At 41.9% G+C, this 27258-nt stretch overlaps 1 protein-coding gene and 1 long non-coding RNA gene across 2 annotated transcripts; both read left to right on the forward strand.

Annotated features, from left to right (window-relative positions):
• Positions 1 to 1374: 1374 nt before the first annotated feature.
• Positions 1375 to 26458, forward strand: LOC115402324 (uncharacterized). Its single transcript, XM_030110836.1, has 7 exons — positions 1375 to 1413; positions 1508 to 1649; positions 2383 to 2700; positions 25232 to 25531; positions 25849 to 25950; positions 26030 to 26058; positions 26247 to 26458. The coding sequence occupies exons 1-7, from the start codon at positions 1375 to 1377 to the stop codon at positions 26328 to 26330; spliced, it is 1014 nt and encodes a 337-aa protein (XP_029966696.1). The 3' UTR covers positions 26331 to 26458.
• Positions 3409 to 3881, forward strand: LOC115401899 (uncharacterized). The gene is made up of 3 exons (XR_003933028.1): positions 3409 to 3532; positions 3612 to 3640; positions 3829 to 3881. It is a non-coding gene; the product is annotated as an uncharacterized LOC115401899 (long non-coding RNA).
• Positions 26459 to 27258: the final 800 nt, after the last annotated feature.

Below are 27258 nucleotides of genomic sequence, written 5' to 3' on the forward strand. Positions count from 1 at the left end.
TGTGACTTTCAATAATCTTCCCTCTACAACTTCCTCAACCTCATGGGATGAGGGCAGAAAAGACTCTGAAAAGAGAATTGCAATACCTGCACTGACTGTGGTCTTATGACTGAAAATTATGTCCCCACCCCACTCTCTCTTCCAGTCAACAACATTACCAGTATTACTGTGGGTTTCCTGTGCAAACGCAATATCAATATTCTTAGTTTTTAAAAGCTCATAGAAAACTGCTCTCTTTCTAACATCTCTGGCCCCATTTAGATTTAAAGATGCAATCCTAAAACTGCTCATAGTCAGAAAAAGTGCAGCAAGGAACCAGACAAAATGTGTGAAACACATTTTTATCTGTTTTGATTTACTTTTAACCATCACTAAGTTGTAATTTCACCTTTTGAACCAGTTTCTGAAGGCGGTAAACCTCTGTTCTCTCCAGCCCCTCAGGACCTCTGTTTCTTATCAGCCACTTGGCTGACGCAACAAACAATAACTGGTTTGGAAAGAAATCTTCCACTTTTACTTCTCTTTTTCCTTTAGTTGCCTGTAGGAATCTTCGTATCTGCTCCAGACTATAACCATTCTCCTTCTGACCACCAGGGAGGGTTGAATCTGAAGACTCCTGCTCACTGCCTGATGTAGATAATTCATCTGAATCCTTGTCTTTATTCACATCTGCTTTTTCCAGTGCTGCCATTTTCTTTGCTCTCATTCCTTGTCCTTGTTTTTTGGTTTTTCATTCTGCTTTTGGCAATTTAAAAACAGAATCATCATCCATTACCTTTTGTTCACCTTCAGAAAGAACATCCACATCTATCCCCTCCTGCTCCCTGTCACCATCTTCAGTGAACTGACTGACTGTACTGGTCTGACTGGGTTCTGTGGGCACCTCAGCAGAGGTTGAGGGGGGCTCGCGACCCGGATCCTGGGTGACTGGACCCTCTGGGTCCTGGGCCCCCGGCCCTTCTTGCTCCTGCTCCGCCCCTGCATGGTTTTCACTGTTTCCCTCTCCTTCAGCCTGAACAGTCTCTTCTTCTGGTTTGTTAGCTTTAGCAGGGCAGCTGCGCACGAGGTGACCCTCTTCCCCACAACCAAAACATTTCATAACATCCGAGGTAGCAAACACAGTGAAGCAGAAACCCTCAATATGAAACTTCAGCACGATCCTCATCCCCATCCCTCAGGATCATGTACACTTGTCTCCTGAAAGACACCACATGCTTCAGTTTGGGGGATTTATAGTCTAAAGAGATCCTTTTCATAACATACAGTCAGACCACACCGTGAGAGCTCCTTCAGCAGAGTCTCGTTAATGATAAACGGCGGTACGTTTGAAACAATAACCTTTTGCACAGGATTCATTAAAGGGTAAACTCGGACATGAGTGCCCCGCATCACCACGCCTCCCTCCACCACGCTGTTTATCAATTGATTCAAGAAGCAACACAACCGCGCTGTTCATGCGCGACGCTGCTCTCACCGCCTCACATCCAACCACTTCTCCTACCGCCAGAGCGCACTCCTCCACGAAGAAGTCCGCTCCAACCGGGACTTTCACTCCATGCCTCCGGGAAAGACGCTCAAACCCGCCAGCCACACCACCACTGGCCATGGCACCCAGCCAAACACCGGCTGCTGCCGCACCCGCTCACACCGTGACCCCACCTTCCAACCCCCCCGTGAACCCCACAGTGCTTTACAACAGTGGTGACAAGTGGAACAAAGTTGTGAGAAAAACCATCCGTGAGGAGAGAGAGAGAGAGAGAGAGAGAGAGAGAGAGAGAGAGAGAGAGAGAGAGAGAGAGAGAGAGAGAGAGAGAGAGAGAGAGAGAGAGAGAGAGAGAGAGAGAGAGAGAGAGAGACTCACAACATAAGAACATTCCACCTTAAAAGAAAGCACGCCTGCCCGCACCAACGGCAGGGCTCCCTTTGGGGAGGCTCGCTATTCCCCACTCAATATGGTAAGGCTTTACGTGGAGTTTGCATGTTCTCTCTGGACGTGGATTTTTCTCCAGACACTCTGGCTGAGTTCAGAAGCCCAAAAATATTCTTGTTAGGCTGATTGGTGAATCGATGTAATCTGTTGGAATGAATGTGACTGTGTGTTACTGTAATCACAGATGGGTTTGAATATGAAAAAAATATGAACAAAGAAACAGAGAAAGCAGTAAAATGTAAAAATGGACAGATGAACAATCAAAAGCTTTGTTACGATACAAAATTTAACTGTAAGAAATTCATTTTATTTGGGTCTGAAAAACTTGTCATGCAACTTTTAGAACAAAAAATAGTTGACCTTCCTTGCACATCTAGTCATGGTCGACATTGTTTTAATTTACAATAATTTCGGTTTGAAATGTTTCATTTGCTGTTTTCCTTTTCCATCAGGCATCAGAGGCATCCCTTTCCATGATCTCTATCAGAGACCTGGAGATGATGTCCTGCTACCCTGTCTTCAGGTGATGTTATCTGAGACCGGATGTTCTGATATTGACTGGATTTACATGAAAGATCAATGGAGATCTTTTCTTGATGTTCATGATGGAGAAGTTCAGAAGAGCTCACCCCGAGCTGCCAGACTGAGTCTGCACACCGACTGCTCTCTGATCATCAATAACATCACAGCTGAGGACGCTGGTCAATACACCTGTAGATACACATGGGGCGCTAAAGGGGACACACAGGTGTTTCTAAACATTTTGACAAGTGAGTGTTTTAACGTTACAGATTTTTTTCCTGACAGTAATCTGATTGTAAATCCTTGCTGATTGCAAAGCCACAGAAAAAAATGACAGTTTGATGTTTCTACTACAGATAGATATTCAACGTTTTGCTCTGTGAACAGATATTACTTCTTATCTTCTAGTTTCATCATCATCTACAGACACAGAGCCAAATAAAGATGAAGAAGTGACATTAAGTTGCTCCCTGTTGAAATTCAATGGACAGTGTGAACCCAGGAGTCTCCGCTGGGTGAATGAGGCGGGAGCTGAGCTGGTTGGTGAAGGTGATGGTTTCAAGTATGAAGGACAGACACACTGTGTTTCTTTTCTGACTGTGAAGCTTCAGACTGAACACAGCAGAAGATACACCTGCCAGCATGTTGATAGAAAAGGTGTGAAGATTGAGGCTCACTACTCAACTGTGTCCTCAGTGTTGCTAACAGGTGAGGAGTCAAACACACACATGATACACTGAACCTTTGAAAAGGTGTTTGTCTTTATCAGGGTTTTCAGATAATCGAAAAATCTGACACACTAAAATTCACAGAGGATTTCTCCATTTTTCTTCTTCTACTGACGTACTTTTGCTGCAGAAAAAAATAGTCCTCTCTAAAAATGAAATACAATCCTTTATCTTCAGAATGGAATAGTGTCTTTATAAATGACTCCCTGAATCCCCATGAATATTAATGAGAGTTGCATTTTTCCTGCAGATTCCACCGACTGGTCTCCTCTGAGATACACCATGTGGGCTCTGCGCATCTCATTATTGATCCTCATGATGGTCATCACGGCTCTGATCATCAGAGGCAGAGGTGAGAACTTTCACATCGTATCACAATTTGACTGAAACTGTAAATCTGAACTTCAGTATGACTCTGGATCTGTTTGCAGGAAGCAGCAGGCAGCTCAGAAACAACAGAGTGAGTAGAAACAAAGGATTGAACCGTCACATTAAATCCACATGTTCTGTGTTTATGAGATCATTCATTTGATCAGTATTGATGATCACAGATTGTGAAGATGCATTGCAGCAACTCTCTGGAGGCACCATAGTTTATTCAGTCCCTTCAAGCCTCTTTTTCAGATTGTTTCCTGTTTTATTTCATAGGTTCGTTACATCAAGACTGATGATGGTGGAGCAGTAAACTATGAAAATGTAGATCAGCATCTGTCTCCTTCCACGCTGCTCTGATCTCCACTAACAACAACTCTCCATGCTAACATGAACTGTTTTGATTCCTCACTGAAAAATTGAACATGCTGACAGATTTTAGGATTAATGTCTCTTTCATACAGATGAGGTTAACAGGCTGTAGGTTTCAGATCCAAAGAAGATTAAATATGCTCATTTTGAATCCTTAAGGTTTAAGACTAGAAAGCCAGAAACCTCAGACTCAACATGGACTCTGACAGCTCTCAGAAACAGAAGCTGATGTTTATTTGAGAGTTGTGATGATAATCAATTCAAATCATTGGTAAACACAGTTTAGTCATCTCAGGGCAGAGAAAACCCAAAGAAGCAAAGAAAAAGCCTCCCTTAGCAGAATCCTAACTACTGTAGATATTATACATGTTAATAAAACATTACAGACAGTGGATCATCTTTCATCAGGAGGACTGAGTCAGCTCAGGTTAAATCAGGTGCTACTCCTCAAGTAAGAGGAGTTTAGTGAAATAGAAACCATTAAGATAAAAACTACAGCTCACACTGGGCTCAGTGTGAAGGGCAGAGAGAGAGAGACAGTGGCTCTGTAGCATTTTGAATAAGAACTAACTGTTGCTGTGTTACTAGTTGATGATTCTTTCATCTGCTGATATCTTCATTTGTCATTTATTGATGCACTGTGTCTTCTACATTTCTGATTTTGCAACCCAGTGTCACTCCAAATTGTGTAATAGCTAGGTTGGTCCTCAGCACATATTTTCGACATGTCATGAAAAAAATCACCCCAAGACACCGATCAACTTCCTTCCAGTTCGCAGGTCAGAGTCCTTAGCAACCAGCATAGCAACCAGTGGAGCGACAGTTCCCTGAGAGCTCCCAGATGTCAAGGTCATAACAAAAAACCTGCGGATCAGGCTGACGTCTTCACGTCAGAGCCGCAGAATGACTGGATATCCTCAGATCTACCCCCGGACTTCTCTCCAGGACGTGCTGCTCAGCATGCGCCTCACTCGTGGAGTAACACGCGGTCCAAAGACACCTTGCTGGCTGAAGCTCGACTGCACCATCTTCCCCTCCTCTCTTCACCGGTGAATCCCCTCCTGAACCTCCTCAGTGGATCAGGCTGTGCCAGCCTGCATCTCGGTCTCCCTGCAGCCCAAAGAGGATTTCCAGACCCCAGTGGAATGGACTTCATCCTTCCTTCACGTGAACTGCCAAAAGAGCCACATTGACCGAATCTCTGCTGGATGCAGCAGAAGAGTTGAATTAAGGCGGTGGCTTTAATTCCGCAGAAATCACAGCGCTTCGCCTGCCAGACCCCCCACTGAGCGGCTGCTGGAAAACAGCAACTTTTCTCCCCATGAGGTCGGTGCCTGGGCAGACTTAGACAGAAGTGTGATCATTTCAAAGCTTGTGTTTTTTGTTTTTTTTTTTTAACTTAAACTGTAAAGTCTGTTCTGCTGCACGTTGTTGATTGATGTCACTGTCTGAGCCCTGTGAACACGCGTTCACAAGCGTTCACAAGCGTTCACAAGCATTCACACGCGTTCACAAGCGTTCACAAGCGTTCACAAGTGCTGCAGAGGAGAGGCTTCAGCTTCGATCTCATTTTCTCTGTCATTTCTTTTCTTTGTCTTCTTTCCACTAACTTCCGAGTTTAACAAAAGGAGCGCTCAACTCGTCTGTCATAAGTGTGCATGCGCCTGACTGCGTAGCCCGCATGCGCATGCGTACGTGCTCGCACGTAGTCATACAGCCTCCACCCACTGGTGGAGACTTTGAGGAGGAGTGAACACATGCCCTTTCTCTCTCTCTCTCTCTCTCTCTCTCTCTCTCTCGCTTGCAAACTCACACACACACATACACACACACACACACACACAAACACACACACACACACACACACACACACACACACACACACACACAAACACACACAACACACAGATGGTTTTTACGCTTTGAATCTTGTCAGATCTGTTCCTAGATGTATTGATTAGCAATAGACATTTTTAATAAACGCTCATTACCTGAACTGGATGATTCATGGTGGTTTTTGCTGTATTAGTGACAAGTCCTGTTTGTAGCAGCCTGTGCTGATCTCATGCTTCTATGACAATTTAAACAGCTTTTCATATGTTTATATGTTATGTTTGATCAATAACACCTTCTGTAATCAATGATTTAATAGTTAAATTGCTCTGAGATTTACTCATTCCCAAATAACTGATTGTCTGACATTATTAATGAATAAACAACGGTTTATTCCGATTAATAACTGATTTTGGAAATTTACTTTTGTGCTTCACCTTAAAAAGTTTGTTATACCGTAATTGACGGTTATTAGCGACTCACAGTGAACGATCTGTAATTGTTAATTACTAAATGATAATTTAGTCAAACTAATATGAATTACCAAACATAAATCCCAACACTATCGACTCATGCATGCGCAGATGGACTATCTACTGCTGAGTTTTGTTTTGTGTCATGGGGTCAGAGTTTTCAAAATGCTCGACATTGGGAGTTGTTTTCAAAAACTTGTATTCTCAGTGACTCTGAGCACTGTTGTCTTACAAACATACGCCCAAAACTCAAGAAACGTTTCTGCAAACAGAAAAGACTCTTCAGAGTTCTTCTGAACTGTCAGTTTCTGTGGAAAAAAATGATGCTGGAGAATCCAGAACACTCAGATGCAGATGACGATGCCTTTGTTTGTTTCACCTGGGGACTGCACAGTGGTATAGAGTTCAGCATGCTCACCTCACAGTGAGGGGGTCCCTGGTTCAAGTCCAGCTTGAGGTTCCTTCTAGACTTCATTAAGACAGTGATGAATTTCATACATTTGGCCTTGACTCCCTGCTGGGGTCTGCTTCAGTGTTTGTCTGCAGTGTGAGAACATTACATTTGTGGCATAAAGAGAATCCACTGTGGGGAATTCTACTGTACAAGTTGCGGCCACTTTCTGATTGATCAGGGCAGAAGGGAGCAGGAACACAGACTAACAATTCTGTTCCTGACTCAGATCCATACGACAAGTTCCAAGTTTAGATTGAGCAGGATCTTTACTTTTGTTTTTACTTCAGTAAAAGATGAGAGAAGTTTTTCCACCTCTGATGATGAGTGCATCTTGTTTTTAGTCAGAAACTCTGCCATAAAGAGGAAATAACCTTGTAACTAAATTTGCTTCTCTCAACCGAATAAGGAGAGCAGAAATATCCCACATTTATCAGCAAACTCCACCCCAAAGAGGAAATGTCAAAGCTTTTTTAAACTTCTGTTAATTTCCGCAACACAGGATCTTCAGTGTCAAATGATCAGACATCAAATGGCTTTACTGAGACTTTTCCTTGTTTTGTTTCTTCAGTTTGAAGGTAATTGCTTTAATTTACTTTTTTGAAATGTCAAATTTCAATTATTTTCCTTTTTACTAATCATTGTTAACACTTAAATAATTTGTTTTGAAAAAATCTAGAAAATAACATGACCAAAAGGCAGGATATATTTGTCTAAGGGTTTGAACATGGTAAGGTTTTATGTGGAGTTTGCATGTTCTCCCTGGGGGTGGATTTTTCTCCAGACACTCTGGCTGAGTTCAGAAGCCCGAAAACATTCTTGTTTGGCTGATTGGTGAATCTATATAATCTGAACTGAATTGTAAGAAATAAGTCTATTTGTGTCTGAAAAGCTGTCATGCAACTTTTAGAACATAAAAAGTTGACCCTTGGTTTGCACATCATGTCATGGTCTGCATTGTTTTAATTTAAAATAATTTGAATTTTAAATGTTTCATTTGCTGTTTTCTTTTGAAATCAGGGATGAGGGGAGACATCTCTTACTATCTCTATCAGAGACCTGGAGATGATGTCTGGTTACCCTGTTTTCAGGTGACATTATCTGAAACCGGATGTTCTGATATTGACTGGTTTTACATGAAAGATGAAAGATCTTATCTTGATGTTCGTGATGGAGAAGTTGAGAAGAGCTCACCCCGAGCTGCCAGACTGAGTCTGGACACTGACTGCTCTCTGATCATCAACAACATCACAGCTGGGGACGCTGGTCAGTACAACTGTCAATATATGAAGGACTCTAACTGGGACACACATGTGTTTCTGAACATTATGACAAGTGAGTGTTTTCAAATAACAGTTTTTTTTCTAACCATAATCTGATTGTAAATCCTTGCTCATTGCAAAATCACAGAGAAAATAACAATTTGATGTTTCTACAGCAGACAGATATTCCACTTTGTGCTCTGTTAACCGATATTACTTGTGATCTTCTAGTTTCACTGTCATCTACAGACACAGATCCAAATAAAGATGGAGACGTGACATTACGGTGCTCCCTGTTCAAATACGATAGACGGTGTGAACTCAGGAGTCTCCACTGGGTGGATGAGATGGGAGCTGAGCTGGTTGGTGAAGGAGATGGTTTCAAGTATGAAGGACAGAAAAACTGTACTTCTTATCTGACGGTGAAGAATCAGACTGAACACAGCAGAAGATACACCTGCCAGTATGTTGATAGAATAGGTGTGGAGATCAAGGCTCACTGGTCAACTGTGTCCTCAGTGTCAACAACAGGTGAGGACTCAAAAACTCACGACACAATGAACCTTTGAAAATAAGTTTTTATTTATCAGGGTTTTCAGATCATCGAAAAATCTGACACAAATTGAAATTCTAATACTATTTCTAAAATTTCCTTCTGCTGTTCAAAATTTTACTGCAGAAAAACAAGTCTTCTTTTAAAATGAATTCCAAACCTTGATCTCAAGACTGAAATAGTGTCTTTACAAATGACTCCCTGGTTATGAGATTTTTAGCCAAAATCTCCATGAATATTAATGAGAATTGTATTTTTCCTTTCTCATTTTTTTCAGATTATAGAAAAACCTGCTTGCACTGAAATTCACAAAGTATTTCTACATTTTCCTTCTTCTGCTGGTATATTTTTGCTGCAGAAAAAAATCTTCTCTAAAAATTAAATCCAATCCTTTATCTTCAGGATGAAATGGTGTCTTTATAAATGACTTCCTGGTTATGAGATTTTAGCCAAAATCCCCATGAATATTAATGAGAGTTGTATTTTTCCTGCAGATTCCACCGACTGGTCTCCTCTGAGATACACCATGTGGGCTCTGCGCATCTCATTATTGATCCTCATGATGGTCATCACGGCTTTGATCATCAGAGGCAGAGGTGAGAACTTTCACATCGGATCACAATTTGACTGAAGCCGTAAATCTGAACTTCAGTATGACTCTGGATCTGTTTGCAGGAAGCAGCAGGCAGCTCAGAAACAACAGAGTGAGTATAAACAAAGGATTGAACCGTCACATTAAATCCACATGTTCTGTGTTTATGAGATCATTCATTTGATCATTATTGATGATCACAGATTGTGAAGATGCATTGCAGCAACTCTCTGGAGGCACCGTAGTTTATTCAGTCCCTTCAAGCCTCTTTTTCAGATTGTTTCCTGTTTTATTTTACAGGTTCGTTACATCCAGACTGATGATGGTGGAGCAGTGAACTATGAAAATGTAGAACAGCGTCTGTCTCCTTCCACGCTGCTCTGATCTCCAGCAACAACAACTCTCCATGCTAACATGAACAGTATCGATTCCTCACTGAAAAATTGAACATGCTGACAGATGTTAGGATTAATGTCTGTTTCATGCAGATGAGGTTAACAGGTTGTAGGTTTCAGATCCAAAGAAGATTAAATATGTTTACTTTGAATTCTTGAGGTTTAAGACTAGAAAGCCAGAAACCTCAGACTCAACATGGACTCTGACAGCTGTTAGAAAGAGAAGCTGAGGTTGATTTGAGAGGTGTGAGCATAATCAATTCAAATCATTGTTAAATACAGTTAAGTCATCTCAGGACAGGATTACAGAGAAAACCCAAAGAGGCAAAGAAAAAAATCCTTCCTTAGCAGAGTCCTCGCTACTGTAAATACAGGTTAATAAAACATTACAGACAGTGGATCATCTTTCATCAGGAGGACTGAGTCAGTTCAGGTTAAATCAGGTGCTTCTCCTGAAGTAAAGATGAGTTTAGTGAAATAGAAACCATTGACATAAAAACTTTAGCTCATACTGGGCTCAGTGAGCAGGACAGAGAGAGAGAGACAGCAGCTCAGCAGCATTTTGAATAAGAGGTAAGTGTTGCTGTGTTACTGGTTGAATGATACTAATCAGTCAGTAACTCATTACTTCTGAAGGCAGCAGTGTTACTGTAACATGTTGCTTCATGAAACATCATCCTCAACATTTCAAACCAACTTTTTTCATCTGCTGATGTCTTTCATTATGGCTTAATGATGCACTGTGTCTTCTACATTTCTGATTCTTTCACTCTTGATTTTACTCAGTCTTTAGTTTGTCGTATTTCTTGATGTCTTTATTTTCACTTTATCTTATGTTTTATTGATGTCATTATGTTCAGATTTGTTGATTTGAAGCATGTTGAGTTGCCTTGTTGCTGAATTGTACAAATAAAGTTTTCTGTTCAAGCATTCAAGTATTTTGAAGTGATTATTGGTGACTGAAGTGCACAAGATGATCACCACCATGGATAATTTATTGTTACATTTGAAACAGAGTCACCATTTAACAATTTTTCTGGTTGTAGTTTACTGAGATGTAGAGTTGGATTGTGTCAAATGGAGACATCTTTGTAATCTGTTAAACCTCTCATATGTTTAATTGAGAGGGTCTGTAGCACCAGCTTATTGCACTGTTATTACATGATGCAGTGCACGGTCAATAATCACTGGAAACTTCAAGCAACAATCTTTCATTATTGTTGAAGTCACTATGGCTTTAGTCCATATTGAACTTTATTCTTATTGTGAAAACAGAATTTAGAGCAAAGCTGTTGAACTGGATTGCATTTCATTAGATTTTCCTTGATGGTCGAGTGAGTGCTTGACGTCACTTTTTACTTCAACAACTGTCCTTCTGTAAACAGTTGAAAATCAATCTGAATGAAATAGAGTGATATTAAAAAAAAAACAACTTTAGTGGCAAACCCCCCCCCCCCCCCCCCCCCCCCCTCCCCCCGCTGAATTTTTATCTCAGCAGGGCTGAAAAATCAAAGTCATCCATGTGTTTTGTGTGAACTGTTGCCTCCAGGTGTGACATGGTGTTAAATAACAGAGTAAAAGAGAAGCAGCACAGCCTGACAGTAAAAACACACAATAAACTCTCCGTCATACAGTTTACACAAACTTGATCACTGGATCACATGGTGGTGCAGTGATTAATGCTCTGACTTCACAGCAAGAAACTTCTGGGATCAGTTACCAGCTGGGGAGATTCTGTGCTTAGTTTGCATGTTCTGTGTGTGTGTGTGTGTGTGTGTGTGTGTGTGTGTGTGTGTGTGTGTGTGTGTGTGTGTTCCCTCCAGGTTCTCCCTTTTAACCAAGGAAGTTGAAATTTTAGTATGTTGTTCTGTCTTCCCTCAGGATTACATCTGTGGTGGTTTGACCCCACTAAGTCCTTCCTGGTGCCCGTACAGGGCACAGCAATGTCCAGTTAAGACAGTCAATTAAGCATCATCATTTGGTCAATGGCCTCCGCCCTCCCTCCAGCCACTGCAGCACTGGTTCCAGGTCACTGTCGTGTAGCTGCTGTGACCTCCACCCCGCTGCATCCGCAACCTGCAGTGCTCTACAGGTGAGTTCAGCTGCATCATCCCATTGTGTGAGCTCCCTTTCTCTTGCTTCCCTCTTTTCACAGTAGTGGCAGCCCTCAGCAGCACACAGTCGGTGGGACAGAGCATCAGCATTAGAGTGCTGGGTCCCAGCTCTGTGGGCGATTGTGAAGTTGAAAGACTGTAGCTCTTCTAGCCAGCGAGCCACTTGGCCTTCTGGTTCTCTGAATGACATCAGCCACTGCATGGCAGCATGATCTGTTCTGATTGTGAAGGGCGTGCTACACAGGTAGTATCTGAAATGTCTTATAGCGGCCACCACAGCAAGAAGTTCTCTTCTCGTGACGCAGTATCAACGTTCACTCTTGTGAAGTACTCGGCTGAAATATGCCACCACCTTCTCTCCCTCAGGCCCTACCTGTGATAGCACCACCCCCAGTCCAACGTTACTGGCATCAGTATCCAGGACAAATGGCAGGGCTGCATCAGGGGGCGCAAGAACAGCAGCTGCGATCAGTGCTGCTCTCAGAGCGTCAAACGCGTTTTGACAGTCCTGTGTCCTGTGGCTGTGCAGAGAGCAGTTTTGGGTTTGGACTCTGCAGACAATGGCACCTGCCAGTACCCACTCCCGAGGTCCAGAGATGAGAACCATGAGGATCCAAACACCAGGTATAAGGATTCATCAATCCTAGGGAGGGGTTAAGAGTCCTTTTTAGTGGCTTTATTCAGTGGCCTGCAATCCACACAGAACCGCACCCTGGAACTTTTCTTCTTGGGCACCATGACCACTGCAGAGGCCCATGGACTGTCTGAGGGTTCCACTATTCCTGCCCTCAGCATCTCATCTAGCTCTCTGTCTCCAGCGTCTTGGTGTGCCAGTGGGAAGCGCCGTGGGCACACTTCCACCAGTTGGGCATCGCCAGTGTTAATCTCGTGCTGCACCAGGTGTGTTAGGCCCACTTCACTGTCATTGAGGGCAAAAATGTCCTTGAACTCGAGCAGCACCTGCCACAAAGTCTCTCTCTGTAGATCACTCAGTCCCTCTCTGTTCTTGGGCCAAATGTCCTGTAATGCAGAAAGCCTCTCCTCCTCCCTTGGTGACTGGTGTTGGGAAAGTTCAGGAGGGTTGCCCTGCATCAAGGGGGACTGGACTGGGGGAAGTTGTGGGTCAGAGCTGTCCACAGTTTGGCGGGCACAGTTCAGAGAGGGAACATTGGTTGTTTCGGACAGCCATGTGTGGTCTGGAGCTACAGCAGCTACTGTGGGGGGGGGGGGGGGGGGGGGGGGGGGGGGGTTTGTGCTTGTTGGGGGGGGGGGGGGGGGGGGGGGGGGGGGGGGTTTAGCTGCACATTGTCCCCTCCGGGGAGAATAAGCAAGCCCCTGCCGAGGTCCAACGTACCACCAATGGTCCGAAGAAAGTCCAGACCGAGGATGCATGGGTCTTGCACCTCAGCCACCCACGCAGCAAAAGACACAGAGAGGCTTCCCACAGTAAACAGAAACTCCCCTCTGCCTCTTGTTGGAGCCAGGTCACCAGTCACTGTCTTCAGCTGAACAGAGATTGGTTCTACTGTGACCCCCCCGGGACAATGTCAGGACGCACCAAGGTTACATTCGACCCTGTGTCCAGTAGGGCTGTACATCCAGCTCCTGCCCCTGTCACAGGGATGTGACAGAAGCTCTCGACGTGCGTCCAACCGACAGCTTTTTCGGTCAGAATTGATGGTGATGATGCTAGGCAGTGGGTGTCTGCTTCACGGGCCCGCGTTCCACCACCTACATGGGCCCCTGGTCGTTTCCCTGCAGAGATGTAAATTTGGGGCAGTGCCTGAGGAGGTGACCCAGCTGGTTACATCCACATCAAAGCTTGGAGCGGCGTTGTGGCTGCATGTCCTGAAAAGGGGTGAGTGACTGGGGAGGGGTTACTCGAACTGCATCCTGCATGTCTGCTGGTCCCTTCACGCTTGTCGTCATTGCTACTCTCACCACTGGCATGTCATCACACCTTGCAACCTCGTTGTTCACCATTTCCCTCTCCACAGCCAGCTCTAGTGCCTCACTGAGAGTGGATGTGTGAGCTAACTTTGTCTGTATGCGCAGCTCTTTGGGACTGAGGGCCTGTATAAATTAGTCTCTGGCAAGCTCTTTCTTCACTGATGGTAGCATGTCAGCATAGGCTCGGCCACACAAACATTCAATGTCATTAGCAAGGATGCGAAGGGGCTCACCGGGTTGTCTGCTTCTACTGTTGAACTCTGTGCACAGCAGCGCAGGCTGATTGAACTGTCCAAAGCGCCTCTCAAGAGCTCCAGTCAACGCACCATAATCCATCCGCTCCTCGGGGCTCAGCAGCAGGAGGCAGTCGACCGCTTCATCGGTGAGATACAGAGCCAGCTGCAGCGCTTTATGCTTCTCTGACCAGGCAGCAGCCACAGCCAACAGTTCAAACTGAGCCTTGAAAACCTCCCACACTGTCTTGCCGGAGAACTTAGGTGTTTTTATGGTCCCCGGTGCCTCCGGACCAAGGGCGCCGCCATCTTTGTTTACATCACGTGACTTGCAACATGCCGTTCCGGACCCATCATGGCCATGCAGAGCATGCGAAGCTTCCTCGCAGCATCTAGCGTGTCCCGGGGAAAACCCGGCTTCAGCCGCAAGCAGCATAGCAGTCTTTCTGACAGTGGATGTAGGTGGGCGTGATTCTGCATCACTGTCTGGCCGCTCCATTTTAATCTAGGCGGACATACCTGGTTGCTGTGTGCGCTGTCTGGTGGCTGGCCGCTCACCCCGGTGTTGGCTGCTCGGGCGACCTTGTAGCATCGAGCGTTGGTCCGTCATTTACAACCGCTTCTGACATCAGTGTGACGTTCTGCAATCTGCGAAGCACCAGACGTGTCCAGGTCGTTCCACACGGCTCTTTTTATTGCACTTTGGCAGAAGAATCAATGAATCAACACAGGGCTACTGTTGCGGCCGTAACCCACGCCAATCTCTCAAACTCTAATGGTGCATTCACACCGGACGTGTCTCGGGCGTCGTCGACGCTCGGGACGCCTCGAAGCTGACGCTTGTGATGCTTCAAACACGACGCTTGACACCGGGTGGTCACAAAGCTCGCGACGCTCGCGACGCTCTTGACGCACGTCAGTTAATTGGTGCGCGGGAGGCTGATTTCTGTTTCCAGCTATGGCGGATCGCATCAGGAGAGCGGCTTGGCTTTATTTGTTAAATAAAGCTAGACCGCGTCGTCGTCGGAAAAGTCGCTATTGGCTGCTCTTCTCCTCTCTGCTCTGACTGCAGCGGGGAGCGCTGCTGAGACTGACCGCTTGTGAGCGCTTTGGGACGGGGGAGGGGCTCACGCAGCACCCGCTGCTCATTGACGACAGCAACGAGACGTCCTGTCACGTCTCCAGAGCACCAGAGAAGGTTGCTAGATTTGTCACTAGTTGCTTTTGACAAAAAAACGTCGCCAAGAGGCTTTGGAAAGTCGCCAGATTTAGCGAGAAAGTCGTCAAGTTAGCAACACTGGCTGGTTGGCCCGCATCGGTGCTCGGATCACTCGTAGTGACGTAGCACCGGAGGGATCGTCTCTGATTGGTTGACGCTCAGCGGCAGCGCGTTGAAAGTTCAGTTTTCCCAACTCTCAAAAAGCGACGCTCACGACGCTCCTGACGCCGGGGACAAGCGTCGTGGGCGTCGACGTCCGAAACGCTTGAAAAGTGACGCTCATGATGCTCCTGATGCGCCGCCCTGCCGCCCGCCGCTCCACAACGCTCGTCCACCATAGACTTTGCATAGAAAAGCGCCGTTCACGACGCTTGCGACGCGTCCGGTGTGAACGCACCATAACTCTTTCCAACAGTACAAAACACCAACAGGCTGGCTTCAACCACCTGTCAAATCTTAGAGTGCCTCCCTCAGGAACAATGGTGCAACAGCACATTTAACTGACTAATGATGACTCAAGAATCATTACAATATGATTCCATTGTCACTAGATAAACATCAGTCTTTGCTAGTTTGTGGAGTTTTGTGTTCGTGTACTACTTTCGCTCACCTCTTGTGCATCTCGGGGGGTTAAGCCCTCCAGTGAGTCAAAAATAACAGTGATACACTTTGGCAACAATTGTTGCCAAAGTGTATCACTGTTATTTTTGACTCACAACAATTGTTGCCAAAGTGTATCACTGTTATTTTTGACTCACAATGAAAAATCTCTAAGGTACTAACGCAACTTGTTCCACTTAAATGCTAGTAGACCACTTAAACAAAAGTTTTCATTTTTTAAAAAATCATTTCCAAGTGCTTCCTATCACATGACATCATCTGCTTCCTGCTCCTTCCGGCTGAAGACATGATAGATGCAAATCTTCCTGGAAAGAGGTCATTTTCAAACATTTCTGATGATTTTCCAACAACCATATTTATAATTATGTAATCATTCGAGTCTCTAGAGTACCTGAGCCCAAAAACTGTACCTAGGATAAATATTTTGTGGTTCATGGGCATATTTTTATGAGCAGCAACAAAAGTTGCCAGTGGGCACATAGCTTGTCACTAACTAAAGGAAAACACTGTCTGCAGGATTGCTCCTAATTTACTTATTTAAAATTGTAGAATGATTTACAATGTCTCATTTTAGTCCTCTTAGAATACCCTTCCTAGCTAAATAAGTTCACAGGTATTCAAGGCCTGTGTGTTTAGGATTTTTATGTTATTGTTCATCATTTTATTGCTAGCTAACATTAGCTTGTGTTGTGTAGCTTGCTGTAGAAAGAATGATATTGATGATTCATCAATAAAATCATACGTAAACAAAAACATGGTGCATTCTTACATTTGTCATGCTTGTTTTGTCATTCATTTAGGTCCTGGAAAAGCGGGCAGAAGGATCTCCACTGTTTCCAGAGGCGGATAGACTAGACCCTGCTCCATGGAACAAAGCCAATTAGGCAAGGCAGAAGATCTTCAAAGGCATTGCTGATAACTGGTTTGATAGTTTCAACCACTGGGCCTTCAACAGTAGCAGGTGCAACTAGTGAGGGACAAACGAGGCCTAATGAACCACTGTCCGTATTGTCTGAAGCCACTAGATGGTGCTGTCTGTTCAAGAAATGTGTGAAAGCACACTTCATTGTCAGTCCCTCAGCCGCCATTTTAAAACCAAGAGACTCGTGGCCTCAGAAAATGGGAACCACAGAAAGTGGTTCACGAGGCCTCATTTATCCATTACTAGGTAGAAACGATACAAGAACTGTGGCGGCGCACATCATGAGTGGAAAGTGTGATGTTCCACCACATGTGGAGTGCTTCAAGAAGTACCAAAATGAGTAGAACATGCATGAAAGATGATGGAATGTATGGGAAGAAATGTTTTGTATTTTCAGAGGTTCTAAGAAAAAACTGTTTGCTGAGGTTTTGTGTATATAAAAAAGAGAATAAAAAAAAACATTCACATTGTTTGTTGTTTTGAATTTTATTCAGGGAGAACCTGAGGCTCCATCTTTTTGTTATTGTTTATTCTGTCTATATTATTATTTTGTTATTATTGTCATTCCTGTATTATAGGTGACATTTGACCTAGTGACCAGCTATGTCATAAAAATGCATTTTTTTTTTTTTTCAAAAAAAGTACAAAATGGAAATAATAAATACATAACATGATTCAACTGGACTCCACTGATAAAATGATATGCCTTATAACTAAAAAAATTGGGCACAAATGGGTTAAACCCCAGTGATGGCCCTGATAAACTGTAACATTTAGTTTCCAATTGAAATGTATTTCTTTCAACAATAGACAAAAGTGTCAAATATAAAAAAATAAAGCATATTTCAGTATACATTGGTGTAAAAAGTCAAATATATCACAGGGAGACTAAGAAAATCCCCTTTGCAGTGTGAAAGAAACAAAGAAATGTACAATATGTTGTAGAAAGGCACAATGAAGCAAAGTGGGCATTTCAAGAAACAAAATTGTCAAAAAATGTCTCATTAAAAATCGGCCACAGCCTCCATGCAGTGCACCTCTGTGGGTCTACAAAACTGAAATTAGCTTCTGTAATGGCATGAAATGAAGACTTTTGTTGTAACTTGTAACTTCGGTAACTTGTTGCAATGACAATAAAGAGTATTCTGATTCTGATTCTTCTTTTGATTCTCTGACTCCAACACTGTACAATTGATCAAAGGGTGACGTTATTGCTGTGAATCATATAAACGCTCTCATTTGTGTCGCTCAGGTCAAAGTCGAGGAAAAGGTGGAAGAAGTGAGTCATTACTTATGCAGCAGCACGTCTGGTCTTCAACCAGCCCAAAAGAGCTCATGTCACTCCCCTGTTCATCTCCCTTCACTGGCTTCCAGTTGCAGCCAGAATCAAATTCAAATCTCTCCTCATAGCTTACAGAACTATTACAACAACGGCTCCGGCCTACCTGGATTCCCTGATCCAGGTCTACTCTCCTTCATGCCCACTTCGCTCTGCATGCGAGAGACGCCTGGTGCTTCCAGCCCAGCACGGCTCTAAATCTCCAGCTAGACTCTTCTTCTCTGCTGTTCCCAAATGGTGGAACAAACTATCAAGCTCTGTGTTCTGCTGAGTCCCTTTCTACTTTCAAGAGACAATTGAAGACTCAATTGTTCAGAGAACATCTAGGCACTTAAACCGACTCCACCTTAGGGGTAGAATAGGTCAGTTGGTCCAAAACCCAGCACCTATTTAGCACTGAATAAATTGACAAAAAAAAAAAAAAAAAACACACAAAAAAAAAAAAAGGGAGTAGTTGGCACTTCTTAGGCAACTTGATGGCGCCACCTTTGACCATTCGCACTTGAAGCAACTGAGGCACATACTAAAGGTTTCTTTGTTTTGTCTGAATTCTTGCTTGTGTTGTCCGTCGCTTTGGACAAATGCGTCTGCTAAATGTAGAATTCGACTGTCAGCACTCGGTGAAGACCAAACTGAAAGCTCCCAGAATGCCTTGGGGTCAGACTACCATCACTCATAAAGGAGCAGTCAGCAGTCTTTACTGATTGCTGATTTTCTAAAATCATTTGGTACTTCATCGACAGTCCAAGAAAAACAAGCTGACTCCACCAGACGACAACCAGCCCCACACTGTGACCAGCGCCAGACGCCCTGTGGCTCCAGCTGCTGGAGATGAGCACAGCGTCACCAGGAATCCTTCATTCTTCAAGAAGACACATCCACAGCTACTGGACATCTCAGCTGATCCTGAAGATGAAGATGATGAGTACAGGAACGCTTCTACTGCTGCAACCACAACGAGATCCCCCACATGACAGAGACGTCCTCCTCCACACTTGAAGGACACTTGAACAATTGAACTTGAGACGTGTGGAGTGGAGAGACACTGACAGGTAAGTAACAAAATGGACAATTCAATTTGTTGATTTCACTGATGGCAGAGTTCAACAACAGCAACAAAAAAAGAAGTCTTTTTGAAGTGATTTCTCTGTTTCAGACTGATTTATGATGTTCTGTTTTTTCTCAGTTTTGAAATGTTTGGTTCTCAGTCAAGTTTTCAGTCAAGTTTAAAGAGTCAGGACATTATGGTGACATTATGTTATTTTGGTTCATTAAAAAAAAGAGAGCAATGTCATGTTCATGATGATGAAACTGTGTGAAACAACAGCAACATCTAGAGGTCGAATGTGAAGAAGTAACAGAAGCCAGTCAATGGTTGAGCATGAAATCTGCAGCCTGGAAAGTAAATGTTTGATCACCATCTGCCTGTTCCATCATATTGATTAAACCAATATTTTTAATTTTACTTGATAATAAAACAGTACATTTGATCAAATGCAGGTGATTTAACTGTAAAACTACTAAATCCTACCAGAATATAAAATTGGGAGACTTGTCACTCCGGAGGCCGCCATTGTTGTTATTGTCAATCCACTCATGCATGTGCAGGTGGATTATTACGTACAGCCATGTCGCACAAGCACGGTAGCAGCGTTTCAAAAAACTTGTGCTTTTACCCTCATTTCCACAGAGCTGAAATGTTTTCAAAATGCCCCACCTTGGGTGCTGTATTCAGAAACTTGCATTCTCAGTGACTCTGAGCGCTGTTGTCATGTAAACAGACACCCAGAACTCCAGAAAAGTTTCTGTAAACAGCTTAAAAGACTCTTCAGAGTTCTTCTGAACTGTCAGACTCTGGTTATATAAATGATGCTGGAGAATCCAGGACACGCAGATGCAGATGACGATGCCTTTGTTTGTTTCACTTGGGGACTGCAGAGTGGTACAGAGTTCAGCATGCTCATCTCACAGTGAGGGGGTCCCCGGTTCAAGTCCAGCTTGAGGTTCTTTCTAGACTTGATAATAATAATTACAATAATAATAACTGTGCAAGTTGCAGTCACTTTTCTGATTGATCAGGGCAGAAGGAAGCAGCCACACAGGCCAACGATTCTGTTCCTGACTTTGATCCATATGACAAGTTGCAACTTTACAATGAGCATTATCTTTACTTTCCTCAGAAACTCTACCATACAGAGGAAGTGTATTTTAAGCTGAATTTCAGTTTCAACCGAATAAGGAGAGGAGTAATTTCACACATTTTCAGCAAACTCCACCACAAAGAGGAAGTGACATAGCTTTTTTAAACTTCTGTTAATTTCTGCATCAGAGAATCTTCAGAGTCAAATGGTCAGACATGACATGGCTTCACTGGGAGTTTTCCTAATTTTGTTGCTTCAGTTTGAAGGTAATTGCTTTAATTTCATGTTTTTTAAAATCTTGTATTTTAAAATAATTTCTGTTTTTCTCATCATTGTAAACAGTTCAATAATTTGTTTTGACAATATCTAGAAAATAACTTGACCAAAAGGCAGGGTATATTTGTCTCAGGATTTGAACATGGTAAGGTTTTATGTGGAGTTTGCATGTTCTCCCTGAACGAGGATTTTTCTCCAGACACTCTGGCTGAGTTCAGAAGTCCAAAAACATTCTTGTTAGGCTGATTTGGAGAATCTATATAATCTGTCGGTATGAATGTGACTGTGTGTTACTGTAATCACAGATGGGTTTGAATATGAAAAAACTGAACAAAGAGAAACAGAGAAACCAGTAAAATGTAAAAGTGAAATGAAAAACAATCAAAAGCTTGTTGATGAATGATGACACAATTTTTAACTGTAACAAATGAGTTTAATTTGGGTCTGAAAAAGTCTCATTCAACTTTTATAACAAAATATTTGACCTTGTTTTGAAAATCATGTCTTGGCCTGCATTGCTTTAATTTAAAATGTTTTTAAACCGAAGTGATACCCGATGGGTTCCCGAGTGAATTCTTTAAAAAATTTGCACATCAGCTGTCTCCTATCCTACTTTCTGTATTTGAAGAGTCGTATACCTCTGGATCTCTCCCCCTAACTGTGTGCCAAGCTATCATTTCTCTTATTCCAAAAAAAGATAAAAACTCTTTAGATTGTGGCTCGTATCATCCCCCCCAGTTTCTGTCTGAGTTCCTTTAACTCTGTTTCCTTTTCAAGACGGAGCGCTGTTACTGGCTGCCTGGGCGTCTTTAAAACCCATGTAATTTCGTTGGAACTTGTAACTTCGGTAACTTGTGCAATGACAATAAAGACTATTCTATTCTATTCTATTCTATTCTATTCTATTCTATTCTATTTCCCTCTTAAATGTGGATAGTAAAATACTTTGCAAAATACTATCTTGCCGCATGGAAGCGGTCTTGCCTTCAGTTATAGCTGACGATCAAACCGGCTTTATTAAAGGTCGCCACTCTTTTTTTAACATTAGACGCCTACTCAATATTCTACATGGTCCCACTCCACCTGATATTCCAGAAATATTGCTCTCTCTCGATGCTGAGAAAGCGTTTGATCGGGTGGAGTGGGATTATCTCTTTTATACTCTCAAACAATTTGGCTTCGGTGAAAAATTAATATCCTGGATTAGAGTTCTGTATTCCTCCCCACTTGCGGCCATTCAAACAAACAAGAACCTCTCCTCTTATTTCACTCTTTATCGTGGTACCAGCAAGGGTTGTCCCCTGTCGCCACTCCTGTTCGCGATTGCGATTGAACCACGTGGTGAAGTCAATATAAAAGGAATACGGAGATATGACTCAGATAATAAGGTGTCTTTATATGCTGACGATATGCTTTTATATCTATCTTATCCTCTAGCTAGTCTACCAAATACTCTCATTTTGCTTGAGGAATTCAGCAAAATATCTGGATACAAAATAAACCGACAGAAGTGTGAAATTATGCCAGTAAATATTGCAGCTCAGCAGATTGACTTTAGTTTATTCCTGCTTAAAGTCAGCCCACAAAAATTCAAATACTTAGGCATCTGGATAACACATGTTTTTAAAGATTTATTCAAAGCTAATTTTTCACCTCCGTTTCGTCTCCGTTTCAGGTGTAAAACTTTGGAACAACTTAAGTCCAGATCTGAAAAAATGTTCAAGCATGAGGATATTTAAGAAAAAAATAAAATAATCGATACTAAAGAATTACGATCTTAAGGAAATCAACTAATTTGAAGATGTTTTCTTTGTCTTTGGAATTTATGATATGTTACTGATCTGACACAGGAAACGGATAATGATAAGTTTCAATTGGGAGAGGGGGTGGGATTAAATAAGCTCTGCTTCTTCCCACTCCTTTTCAGACATGTAGGATGGCATCTATGTTCTCTATGTTTGGTATATTTTGTTTGAATTGATGTCTGTTTTGATTGATGTCTGCTTTACAAAGTCGCTATTTAGATGATTTTTCAATTTTGAATTATGGTTTGCATGTTTGAAACAAATAAATTCATTCATTCATTCATTCATTCATTCATTCATTCATTCATTCATCTGTTTTTAAAGATTTATTCAAAGCTAATTTTTCACCTCTACTGACTCACCTCAAGCAAGATATGGAACGTTGGAGTTTACTCCCCTTGTCATTAGGAGGCAGAATTAATATCATTAAAATGAATGTTTTGCCCAAATTTCTGTATGTATTTCAGTGCATTCCCCTACATCTATCAAAGTCTTTTTTCATGTTAGTGGATAATTTTGTATCGGGATTTATATGGAACAAGAAAAGCCCCCGAATACGGAAAGGGGTTTTGCAGCGGCATCGTAAACATGGAGGATTAGCTCTCCCTAACTTCCAGTTTTATTATTGGGCTGCCAACATCAGGTCTGTTATTTTGGAAAGATTCTCCATTGGGCGATACTGCCCCTGTGTGGCTACAAATGGAAAATTCCTCTTGTTTCCATACCTCTTTATACTCATTGCTATGCTCAAAACTTCCTCTTTCCAATTCCATATCTAAATTCACCTCAAATCCTGTTGTGAAACACTCTTTTAAAATTCTAACCCAGTTCAGGAGAAGTTTTTTTCTCAAGGATCTGCCCACCTGTGCCCCTATAACAAAAAAACCATCAGTTTATGCCATCAGTTATTGACAATACTTTTCATGAATGGGCTGATAGAGGAGTTGCCACAATAGAAAATTGATTTATTGATAATGTTTTTGCATCTTTTGATCAATTAAAGCTCAAATATAGCATTCCAAATTCTCACCTTTTTCGATTCTTGCAGCTCCGCAGTTTCATATCAACATCATTCACCAACTTCCCAGCCCAACCGCCCACCACCCTCCTAAATTCCATTCTGAAGTTTAATTCATGTTCCAAAGGGAATATCGGGAACATATATTCCATACTAAATACATATAATCTGAACCCTTCAACATCATTAAAGACCCAATGGGAGGGTGATTTGGGGTTTGAACTTCTTGATGAGATTTGGGGAAAGGCTTTGGATCGAATACATTCCTCTTCAATCTGCCTGAGACACACAGCTATCCAGTTCAAGATCATACATCGTCTTCACTGGTCTAAAGAGAGACTAGCAAAGTTTACACCTACAGTTGATCCCATCTGTGATCGATGCAGGCAAGCACCAGCTACTCTCTCCACACATGTTCTGGTCTTGTTTAAAACTACATAATTTCTGGCAGTCTATATTTAAAACCTTTTCAGATGTTTTTCAAGTACATTTTGAACCTTCTGCTATTACTGCCATCTTTGGAATAACTCCACAAGACATTTGCCTTAACCACCAGCAACAAAATATGATAGCTTTTGCATCTCTCATAGCTCGGCATTTAATACTTCTGAAGTGGAAGGAGAAGCTTCCTCCAACTTTCCAGATGTGGATCAATGATATTTTGCATCATTTGGTACTAGAAAAGATAAGTTACTCCACAAGAGGATGAATTCAGAAATGTTATGCTACATGGAAACCTTTTTTTTCAGGTATATAGAGAAGTAAGATATTAACATTGGTATTCTATAAGACTGATCCTGTATTATGCTTAATTTAAGACCTATAAGGACCATACATAATTACGTGATTTTTTTTTCTTTTTTTGCTTGTTTATGATTATTATGTTTTAATCCTTTTTTTATCATCTTTTCATGTAAATATAGATTTGCACAACAATATGTACATGTTATGTGTAATGTAAAGTTGTCTATGGCACAGTAATATTGTTCAAGGGATGGGGCTCTGTTGGAGCGGAGGGAAGGGGGTTTGTTGATTGCAGTTGTATTATTTTTGTCCATATACACCTTTGAATTTATGTATGTTGTACACTCTGCATAGAAATGTAAATAAAAAAGACTTGGTGCAAAAAAAAAAACAAAAACCCAAAGTGATGCCCCTGATGGTCTGTAAAATTTAGTTTTCAACTGAAATATATTTATTTCACAATAGACTATATAAAGTGTCAAAAAACGAAAGGTGTCAAAAATATCACAGGGAGAATAAGAAAATCCCCTTCGCAATGTGAAAGAGAAGACAAGATAATTTTAAAATGTTTCATTTGTTGTTTTTCTTTTCCTTCGGGCATCAGAGGAGACATCTCTTCCTATCATCTCTATCAGAATTTTCTAATTAACCAAAACTGAGAAAAAGGATGAGATTAGAAGTGATTTTATGGTTGTTTGAAACATGTTAATATTTTAAACTTTAAACTCAGTAAATTTAAATTGAAGCATTTATGTGTGAAGTTTAACTTAATAATTTCAGTCACAACTTTATTGACTTGAAATGATTTCAGATATTGGGTTAGATTAACAGAGTTGAGCTGTTTTTTTTTTTATTTCAACGTGTGAGATTTTCTTGTTTTCTTTTTCCATCAGGGATGAGAGGAGACATCTCTTTCTATCATCTCCATCAGAAACCTGGAGATGATGTCCTGCTACCCTGTGGTCTGGTGTCATCTGACACCAGATGTTCAGATATTGAATGGCTTTACAACAAAGATTACAGAACTTTCACTGATGTTCGTGATGGAGAAGTTGAGAAGAGCTCACCCCGAGCTGCCAGACTGAGTCTGCTCACTAATTGCTCTCTGACCATTAATAACATCACAGCTGAGGACGGTGGTCGGTACATCTGTCGATACAAATGGTACTCTACCTGGGACACACAGGTGTTTCTAAATATTTTGACAAGTGAGTGTTTGCCAAAGCATTTTTTATGCTGACCGTAATCTGACTGTAAATCCTTGCTGATTGCAAAACCACAGAAAAAGTAACAGTTTTTATGTTTCTACTACAGACAGATATTCCACTTTTTGCTCTGTTAACAGATTTTACTTCTTATATTCTAGTTTCATCATCATCTACAGACACAGATCCAAATAAAGATGGAGAAGTGACATTAAGTTGCTCCATGTTCAAACATAATGGACAGTGTGAACTCAGGAGTCTCCGCTGGGTGGATGAGACGGGAGCTGAGCTGGTTGGTGAAGGTGATGGTTTCAAGTATGAAGGACAGAAAAACTGTACTTCTTATCTGACGGTGAAGAATCAGACTGAACACAGCAGAAGATACACCTGCCAGTATGTTAATGGAACAGCTGTGAAGATCGAGGCTTACTACTCAACTGTGTCCTCAGTGTCACCAACAGGTGAGGACTCAAACACACACACGACACACTAACAATTTGAAAATGTGTAGTTCTTTATCAGGGTTTCAGATTGTTGTCTTTATCATTTTTTTCAGATAACATAAAAATCTGAAACACACTGAAATTGAGGATTTTCTCAATTTTTCCTGTTCTGCTGACAATTTATATTTTTGATACAAAAAAAAAGTCTTCTCTAAAAATGAAATCCAATTCTTTACCTCAAGAATGCAATAATGTCTTTGAAAATGACTTGCTGGTTATGACATTTTTTGCCAAAATCCCCATGAATATTAATGAGAACTGTATTTTTCCTGCAGATTCCACCGACTGGTCTCCTCTGAGATACACCATGTGGGCTCTGCGCATCTCATTATTGATCCTCATGATGGTCATCACGGCTCTGATCATCAGAGGCAGAGGTGAGAACTTTCACATCGTATCACAATTTGACTGAAGCCGTAAATCTGAACTTCAGTATGACTCTGGATCTGTTTGCAGGAAGCAGCAGGCAGCTCAGAAACAACAGAGTGAGTATAAACAAAGGATTGAACCGTCACATTAAATCCACATGTTCTGTGTTTATGAGATCATTCATTTGATCAGTATTGATGATCACAGATTGTGAAGATGCATTGCAGCAACTCTCTGGAGGCACCGTAGTTTATTCAGTTCCTTCAAGCCTCTTTTTCAGATTGTTTCCTGTTTTATTTCACAGGTTCGTTACATCAAGACTGATGATGGTGGAGCAGTAAACTATGAAAATGTAGAACAGCGTCTGTCTCCTTCCACGCTGCTCTGATCTCCAGCAACAACAACTCTCCATGCTAACATGAACTGTTTTGATTCCTCACTGAAAAATTCAACATGCTAACAGATGTTAGGATTAATGTCTCTTTCATGCAGATGAGGTTAACAGGTTGTAGTTTTCAGATCCATAGAACAATGTTCACTTTGAATCCTCGAGAATTAAGACCAGAAAGCCAGAAACTTCAGACTCAACTTCGAATCTGACACAGTTTACTCATCTCAGGGCAGAGAAAACCCAAAGAGGCCAAGCAAAAGCCTCCCTTAGCAGAGTCATAGCTCCTGTAGATACAGGTTAATAAAACATTACAGACAGTGGATCATCTTTCATCAGGAGGACTGAGTCAGTTCAAGTTAAAGTGCTCCTCCTCCAGTAAAGAGGAGTTTAGTGAAACAGAAACCATGCAAACCAAAGCTATAGCTCACACTGGGCTCAGTGTAAAGGGCGGAGAGAGAGAGAGAGAGAGACAGCAGCTCTGTAGCATTTTGAATAAGATATAACTTTTGCCGTGTTACTGGTTGAATGATACTAATCAGTCAGTAACTCATAACTGCTGAAGGCAGCAGTGTCACAGTGACATGTTGCTTTGTGAAACATCATCCTCAACATTTCAAACCAACTTTTTTCATCAGCTGATGTATTTCATTGTGGTTTTTTGATGCACTGTATCTTCTACATTTGTGGTTCTTTTATTAAGTCTTAATTTTCTCTAATTTCTTGATGTCTTTATTTTCACTTTATCATATATTTTATTGATGTGTTATATTTTTTGTGAAAATGAAAAAAGTGCACAGTCGACTGTATTTTTTAAATGTTGACCGCTTTAGACAAGGTGCAGATGGAGAACCGCTGGACCTGCACGTCTCAAATGTGATGACTGAAGCCTCATTCAAGAGTAATGTATCGTTAGAAAGCTCAAGAG

Source organism: Salarias fasciatus, chromosome 15, assembly GCF_902148845.1.
Source record: "Salarias fasciatus chromosome 15, fSalaFa1.1, whole genome shotgun sequence".
NCBI classification, from domain to species: domain Eukaryota; kingdom Metazoa; phylum Chordata; class Actinopteri; order Blenniiformes; family Blenniidae; genus Salarias; species Salarias fasciatus.